The sequence below is a fragment of the Marmota monax genome, unplaced genomic scaffold (genome assembly GCF_021218885.2).
Source record: "Marmota monax isolate L192 unplaced genomic scaffold, Marmota_monax_Labrador192_F-V1.1 WCK01_AAM20220418_F8-fsc00107, whole genome shotgun sequence".
Taxonomy (NCBI): Eukaryota; Metazoa; Chordata; class Mammalia; order Rodentia; family Sciuridae; genus Marmota; species Marmota monax.
Genome location: NW_026693761.1, coordinates 4,851,066 through 4,859,776, shown reverse-complemented (window position 1 = coordinate 4,859,776; position 8,711 = coordinate 4,851,066). Strand labels below are relative to the sequence as shown.

Below are 8,711 nucleotides of genomic sequence, written 5' to 3'. Positions count from 1 at the left end.
CAGGCTGTGAGGGGCCCCGCCTGGCAGGAGAGCTTTATCTGCCAATCTCCTCTGCTTTGCATATTCATGAGACTGACTCCGCCTCCTGTTCCTGAAAGCCCGTATGAAATATATGTCAAGAGCTATGATTATTTATGAGGAAGCCTCGCCCCGCCCAGGAAGGCTGGGCTGGGCTAAGCTGGTGAAAAATAATGTATTGAAACAAGCTCTGTGACAAGTCAAAGTCACTGGGTGAACTCTGGCAAACCAAGTTCCCTTGCTGAGCTTCACTTTCCTTTTCTTTATGGCTTTATGTTTTACATTTTAATCCATGATCATTTTGAATTAATATTTGTATCTGGTGTGAGTTTTAGTGTGAGGTTCTTTTCCCCTCCCCTTTCCTTCCTTTCTCTCTGGCTGGGACATTCTCTTGTTCTACAATTATTTCTTGAGAAGACTGTCCTTCCTTTGCTAAGTTCACTTTCCTCTTCTTTCAAATGAAGGGGTCGGATTTATACTAGAGGAAATCACTGTTCCCTTCTAGCTTTACAAATCTTTTGAACCCACTTTTTCTGATGTGCACTTCCTTTGAGCAAAGCTATCCTTCATATCATATATATGTAAAAAAAGGTCATCTAGTTGAAATTCAGAATTCATCTGTTGGATATTGTTCAGTTGATAGATTTTCCTGTAAAAACTATGATTTTAGAAGTTTGATGAAAATGTATAGAAATTCTTAGTATTAAAAAAAAAGAAATCATTAGTCTATCAAGCATGGCTTTTTTGGACAAACTTAATAGATTGTGGGTTTTGCTTCACTTGGAATGGAGGGGGAAAGATGGTTTACTTCTCAATTAAAAAAGCAACAGCTGGTTAATCTTTGAATTGGATTCACAAACTGAAGGGGTAAAATAGTAATTGTTCCATGATTATAAAATAGAGTGAGGTAGAAGTCAAGAGGTAAGGCTGGAGTCAATTTTTTTTCCCTCAAAGGATCACAGAAATATTTATTGTCAAGAAGATCATTAATCCTCATCATAGAGAAAACATATCAAACAAGAGTGAATAATACGTTTGTGGATCCAGTATCCAAACAAATATATAAGCAAAAGACATTTTAGAGTTCTGTTCCTAAAGTCTATAGTTGTGAAATATCTTTTTAGTTTTTAGATAATGAATCAGAATAAGGTGATACAATACATGTCAGAGCTATTCTCTGAGAATGGGTGAACTCTAGAGTCATACTTCCTGGGGCTGCCAGCTTGTGAGCTTTCAAAATTAAGAGAGCTTGTACTTTAGTAGGAGATCTCCACAAAACACCTGCTCAAAGGGAGAAACAATAGTAGTAACCAAATACTAGAGGTTGAAAGGGCCTGGTTATATTGAGAAATGATTAGGGTCTTTTCCTTGGAACAAATTCATCCTAAAACACGAGAAAAAGTCTCAACCATGTTTAGACACAAGCAAGTAAGGAAGCCCTACACCTAAGGAGGTACTGATCACTGCATCATATTAGATGAAGTGAAAGAAAAAGGGAACTTTTATTTTGAGGAGTTAGTCTACAAAAACTCCTACATTGTAAATCAAACCTTTTGTGTTCTAATTCTCACTTCTGTCACTCTATGTCTGACTATCCGGGGGTCAGTCCAGGATTTTGGGGGATCTAGATTTCCTCACCTACAAAATTAGATATTTGGACTAGATGACATTTTTCCTACCTCTAAAATTGTGTGACCTTTTCCTAGACCATATATTCTTTCTTTCTATACTGCTTCTTCACTGGTTCAGCGAATATTTATGGAGCCACTATTTTGTTCCTGTACTGTGACACAATGGGTCACATCTTATATAATTTATAAGAACTGTTCAAAATAGGCAAATCCATAGAGATGAAAGGTAGATTAGTAGTTACTGGGGGCTGGTAGAAGAAGACAGTGAGAGTGATGATTAATGGGACTGGAGTGTCTTTTTGGAGTGATGCTGGGTTTGGGATATTTCCTATGAACAAAATCATAATATGTGGCCTTGGGTATGCTTCTTTTTTTTTTTTTTTTTTTTTTTTTTTTTTTGTAAAATCTGTACATGTTTATTGAATGTGTATAGCATGTAATGAACAGAGACTTGCTATTATACTCATAAATTTTTGCTGTTCTGCAATCACAGCTAAATGAAAAAGTATGTGTAAAATAGTGTTTCCCCACTTTGAGTGCCACATATATCAGTATTGAGGAGTTTTAACGGTTGAAAACTCATGTGATTAATTGTTTACCTATCTAATCCCAGAAGAATTTGATCACTTTGTACAATGCTATTTGCAGGGTACAATGTGATCAAAACTATTTCTGATGTTTTTTTTTTTTTTTTTTTTTTTTTTTTTTTTTTTTTTTTTTTAAATAGTGTTTATGAGTTTGAATTTTGCCTCCTGGAACCAAGACAACACTTGAGGTGTGATTTCTCACCTGCAGCCCTCGCCATGCCATGGTAATTATCAAGGCATTGGGTATGCTTCTTGTAGTGTAATGTTGTCCTGGTTTGTTTATGTTGTAGCATGTAGCAGTACTTCATTTATTTTTTGGCTGAGTAATATTCCATTGTATGGACATAGCCCATTTTATTTATCCATTCATGAGTTATTTGATTTGTTCCACATTGGGACTATTAGGAATAATACTGCTGTGAATATTATTGTGCAGAGTTTTGTAGATATGTTTTCTTCCCCCAATATATGCCTAGGAATGGAATCGCTGGGTCATTGCCACATGCACCCATTCTGCACTCAGGCCTGTGATCCCTTGTCATTCTGCCAGAGAAACTGTCATGTCTCCAGACACAGGTGGTTATCTCAACTTCCTTTGTTCTTGTTAAGAAGACCAGCTTAGAAGCCCCAGAAACCAATTACTTACTGTGAATGTGGGATTTATATCTGTATGGGGTCCTCACTTACCCAGCCTAGTCCTTGTGTTGAAGCTATAGTCAAGCATCAACTGCCACATCCTCAGCTCTCTGAGAAAGATTGGGTAGTGATCTGAGTTTGGATTTCATTTGCAATCCTTTAGCTATTCTGTGTGGCAGCTCCTACTTCTTCTTTCCTTAGTTTCCCAAAGCATTGCTTTCTGATTATATATATATATATATATATATATATATAATCAGGCATCATAATGTTTACTTAAAGAGCCTCTCCATTATTCAGAGAGGCAACAGGTCCTGTAGAATTCCCAGAGGAATAAAGTGCCTGGCTTCAAGATGCTGCAATGTACCTGGCACCCAAGAATGGGTCTGAGGCAACAAAGCTGAGGAGTGGACACCCTTCCTCTGCTGCTGGCTGTTTTGCATTCTACAGCAGTTTCCTTTCTTTGCATTGCTGCACATAACCCCTCCACCCCCCTGTGGTGGTACTGCTGGTCACAGTGGAGAATTTTGACTCCTATGGGATCAGTGGCCTGTCAAGTAGTTTTTATTGACAGCTTTTTGATTGCTGTGCATCTCATTGGCTTGCTTACCAACACCAACTAGATTTTGTTTCTATCATATCCAAACCAGAACACATTTGGGTATTCTGAGATTTTACAGAGCATGTAATTTTTGTTACATGAACCTAACCTAACTTGTATTCTCATATGAAGTAATGCAAATCTACTTTTGTTCTAGTGGAGCTATTTTGGTCACATATAAGCAATTTTGTTTCATTTTACGGGGTGAATTCAAGTTTTTTTTTTTTAAACTCAGTTTGAGCTTCATTTCATATCAGTGATAGCCATTTTAATTTATATGAATAAAACATTTTGGGTTTTTTTTTTTTGCAACTGTGTGTTACAAAGCTTCCCACCACTCCCTTCATTCTTAAGAGAAAGCAAATCTTCTTTGATTTATGTTTATGGCTTCTCTCCTCCTTTGAAAGCAGGGGCTAACTGGTCATTGGCACAAATTCATGTTCTAGAATCTACCTTCATAATTAGAGTCTTGGATGGGAAGAAGTGAAGACTATATGTCAGGGGCTTTAGGTCTCTGCAGAGTTGAAGGGGGCAAGGTGAAGAGGGGCCAAGGTGAGGGAGAAGTGAACCTCTGCCCCTGTTCTTCCAGAGAAGATCTGCTTAGTCCTGTTTTGTATTTTGAGATACAATATAAGATCATGTTTACACAAGGAACAAATGGTTCCACTTAACTTTAAAAAATAAAAATGGCTTAAAATACATTGCTAGAGGTCATATAGATAGGAATCAGGCTTTCTTTGCAGTTGCTGGATCTAAGCCCTTCAGCCCACCCGGGGTGGGGGGTGAATTGGCTACATGTTTACTAACTTCTGAGAATCACAATCACACACACCACACACCACAAAATAGGCAAAAACAGGCACTTCTCTCAGGGCCATGTACATTTAAAGTTTAGATGAAATATGGTAAGTGGTTTTGCTCATTTTTTAGAGTAAATGGGAAAAAATTTTGGGACAGATCAGGTTTTCTTATCTTTAAACTGGGGCAAATATCTCATAATTATCTTTGTGTCTCCTTTTTGGACCTTACCCAGAAAGTATAAAAATTATTAATATTCCCATGTAGAAGAATGACAGGGGACTCAACTTTTGTGCAGCCATGGATATCTTAAAATACATGCTTTGGATGTGTTACTCCATATAATATTAGGCGGTTACCACCAGCCCTTCCAGTAAGCAAATCTGCAGGCCAAGCTGATGACACTCTACACACAGTGAAGCATTCATTCACCAAGGATGTTTTAAGAAGATGTGATTAGGGAAGGGATACCATGGGGTGGAAGAGCAGGAACTGTAATGCCAGGCAGATGTACATGGGAGAAGAGGCTCAGAGAAAATAACAACAAAAAAGAAACCTTGGAAGCTGTCTCCTCATCAGTAAAAGAAAAATCATAATAACCATTTTGCAGTGTTGTTCTGTTAGAAATAATGTAGAGAAAAACCAGCTAAGAATCGATACATCATAGATATCACCCAGTCAGCAAATAGTGTGGTGTGGTTCACTGACCTCATGATGACTTGCTTGGCCAGTGGCATAGCCACTGCGGACTGCTGTAGCCATGTGCCATTGACAACCGTTACTTTTGTGGCAATTTTACTTCCCATCCTGCAGAAGAGCAGTGCCTTTGGGGACCTAGCCCAGGGTCTTGAACACATTGAATACTTGATGGAGGAAATTGAGTTTATCCACAAGTATTGGCTCAATGTGTCTCTTCAGAGCCAGCCTCCAGTTCCCATTGTATTGGTGAGACTTGTGCCACCATCACACTGGGGAAGGACGTTGCCTTCTTACTGGCAAATGAGACGCAAATGATTCTGATTTTTCAAAAAAACTTTACTATGTAACATCTATATGGGTTATGACCTGTGTATCAGGATCACAGGCTTGACTTTGACTCCTTTTTCTAATACCTGGCCCCTGAAGCTCTCACTTTCAGTGACAGTAGGCTTCAACCCTGAAGTAAAAGCCTATACATTGGGTCAGTTCACCCCTTGGGCCAGTGCGGAAAGGGAATAGAAGTGGACTTGCCTTTCAGGAGCCTTGAGAAAGGGGTAGGAGGCCCAGTGGGACAGCATGTGAGGAAAGTTCAGGGTGCTGAGGAGAGGGGCAGAGGGGATATCTGGAAAGACAATCGGGAAGGGCGATGGGGTCTGGAGCTCTGGCATCCCCTTAGGTGAGGGCTGCTGTGGGACCACCAGAGCAGGTTGGAGGGGAACAGGGTCTTCTGCCTCGGGGCTGCTGCCTCTGAAGGCATGACGCCTGTCTTCACGGGGGTGCGGCTCTGATGGAAGATCCGGAATTTCGAGTTGAATATCAGTATAGGCAACAGCCCGGGGAGGGTCTATTCTGATGGCCGCCGTCATGCCATATCTGCATCGTTTGTTGACCCAGTAGAGCAGTGGACTATAACTGAAGGTGGCAGCTTTCATCACCTCCACCCACTGCTGGGCACGCTGTCTCCTCCGCAGGTTCTTCCTCCAGTGGAGTAAGAGCATGCAGCCACCAGTTATCACGGTGCAGAGCCCCAACAACCCGAAGTACCATGGGACCCATGCTGAGGCAGTAAAAAAAAAAAGAAAAGAAAAGAAAAGAGGCAAGATGACTGACAGCTCTAACTTGGGACCTGAACTGTTTCTCATTGCTCTCCTGGATTTGGCTCATTCTTCCTCTCATTCCTTCCCACCCTTCTCAAAGACATGCCTAATAATTTCCTGATTCAGTCAAAGCTATATTTGCAGGGCACATAAGAGACCCCATTAGCCTTTTTCAGATAAGGAACACTAGGTGTAGAGTGGCCAGACCTGCCCAGACTCAAGACAGGCCTTCTGGCTCCCAGTCCAGGACCCATGCAGTCATTCAGACCGAGAAGCCTCACTAAGGGCAAGGACCTCAATTGTATCTTTTCTGCTTGGGCAGAACATGGTCTCTGCCTTCAAGGAGTCCTTAGTTTCCTAGAGGAGTCTGTCTCTTAACTAAATAGCATTCCATTCAGGCAGCCACCACCCCATCCATGCAAAGGGTCTTCCCTGAAAGTTTGTCGCTCACACTCAAAAGGTCTGGGTGTACTTACGGCCAGGGAGGCCCAGGTCCTCCTTTCGTGAATCCATAAAGTTCACTCTGGTTACCAGGACTATAGCTCTGCAAAGAGTGAACTCACCCACTACTCTGCCCACCAATGGGAGTCCCCAGAAGGTCCCAGTCCCATTGTTCTCTAAAGATGAGATCACCGGGTTCTGAGCCTCAGGAATTCTTGGGCTGGTGCTTGTAGAGTGGTTGGCAGTTGATGGAATAAGGGACTCCATCTTATGACATCTCATGAGCATGTTGTCTTCCATGAAAGACTGGTCCACCATAGAATTGTCTATTCCCAACTTTGTGTGGTGAACTCACAGGAAGCCCCCAGGAAAGGGTCCTTACTCCCTCAGGAGCTTCTACTTGTGTTTTCAGTTGTTAGGGAGCCATTTTCCAGTGGGGAGTGGGGCAGGGAGGACAGTGTGCATTGGACATCCCTACCCTCGAGAAGTGTCTTACTTAGTTGTCAGGGAACACAATGGCTTAGAAGAACCATGTGGTCCAAACCTCCTCCTTTGGCTTCTACCATCTCTGTTTTGTTTCTTCAACAAGTGTTTTTTGGGCACCATTAGGTCCTGTGGGATCTCCCCTGTATGTGATCTGCTTCTCTTTCCAGCTCCGTCTCCCTCCCCACCCGTCATATACCTTTCAGCCCTGGGCATGCCAGATTCCCAGAGACCCTGCTTATTCCCCTCTAAACTTTGGCTCAGACTGCTGCTTCACTCAGGAGTGTCGCTCACCACATTTCCACCACCAAACACCTCCTTATCCTCCCAGGTGGTCAGCTCCCCAACTCTGATACAAATAGTTCTTTCAGTTGATTCCCCAATTTCTAGAACTCTGAAGCAGATGAATTTGAAACAAATTGGTCCCAGGGACAGGAATCAAATTGATTTCAACAACTATAAATTTGTATAAAGTGGAAAATATAGTGTTCTACAGGTTTAATATATTATTTTTAGAAATCTGCTCTATTTGAACTGGTATAAAAGTGATGCCCTTTTAAATAATACCACTCACCTACCATGAACAGCTAAAGTTCAGATAAGTATAAATTAAACTGAAAAAATTAACCTGATGCTCTGCCACTGAGGCTTATTTTAAAATCAACATATTTTCCATCCCCTTCTCCCCATCCCTAACCTGGAACAGGATTACGTTTTGTCCCCACTCAGCTCACAACTACCAGCCCAATTAGAACAAGAGAACTGGATAAAAATTATGTTCAGAAAGTGGGGTTTTTAAATGTTATACATAAATGTATTTATTTTTATCAGTGAGCAGATACTTTACACTTCATTGGCTGCTTATTCCAAGACTTGAAAAGTGTTTTTAAACTTTGAATGACTGGTTGATTGATTCATTGGTTATAAAGATTTTCTTTGAAACCAACAATCTCATTATTTTTATTATTTGGAGCTGTTATTTATACTTTGCACCTTGAGTAAATGTGTGAATGGTGACATAGACCATTCAATCCCTTTGCCCTGTTTTTCCCTTATTATAAGATCATAAGAAGAATTATCAGAAGCCTCAAACATTGTCTGTATTTCTAGAGCCATGAAAAATTTAATAAAATGGAAAAGGAGTTAATTTTAAAATTTGTTATTACATTTATACAAAAAATGTGAGAAATCTATTAACAGCACTGAGTGAAGTTTTACCAAAGACCCACAATAAAACCTTAATAAATGGAAAGGCAAATTCAAGAAGATAAAAACTACAGTAATACTGAAGACTATACCTACTAAATTTATATGTAAATGACTACAATTCTAATCAAATTCACCATAAAATTTTATTTTTTATTCTAGGTTATGTTAAAAATAGGGCATATTATATATTCTTAAAGGATGCATAAACATGAGACTGTGACTAAAAACTAGTTGTAGACATTTAGCATGGTAGATACTAATGGTAATAGCAGAGCTACTGACATAATGTGGTAAGGATGTAAGAAGAATGAGATAGATAAATAGAGCAGAAAGACTCCAGAAAAGTCTTTAAAGTGTATATTCAAAGTATGACATAGCAATTTTAAACTGTAGAAAAACAATATATTGTTAAACTATTAGTATTAGACAATTGTCTATTGAAAAGACGAACATATATCTCTACCTCCTACCATATGAGATAGGTTCCATATATAGATAGAAATGAAAATGA

At 39.9% G+C, this 8,711-nt stretch overlaps 1 protein-coding gene across 1 annotated transcript; it reads right to left on the bottom strand.

Annotated features, from left to right (window-relative positions):
- Positions 1 to 5,329: 5,329 nt before the first annotated feature.
- On the bottom strand, positions 5,330 to 6,580 carry LOC124103938 (testis-expressed protein 38-like). Its single transcript, XM_046460614.2, has 2 exons — positions 6,544 to 6,580; positions 5,330 to 6,027 (listed from the first exon to the last, which is right to left on the bottom strand). The coding sequence occupies exons 1-2, from the start codon at positions 6,578 to 6,580 to the stop codon at positions 5,453 to 5,455; spliced, it is 612 nt and encodes a 203-aa protein (XP_046316570.1). The 3' UTR covers positions 5,330 to 5,452.
- Positions 6,581 to 8,711: the final 2,131 nt, after the last annotated feature.

What these genes read in the sequence shown, in the direction of transcription:
- LOC124103938 (XM_046460614.2), bottom strand. Translation starts at nt 6,580, where the DNA reads ATGGATTCACGAAAGGAGGACCTGGGCCTCCCTGGCC. An exon ending in GGACCTGGGCCTCCCTGGCC is followed by an intron (nt 6,028 to 6,543) that starts GTAAGTACACCC and finishes TTACTGCCTCAG; the next exon opens with CATGGGTCCCATGGTACTTC.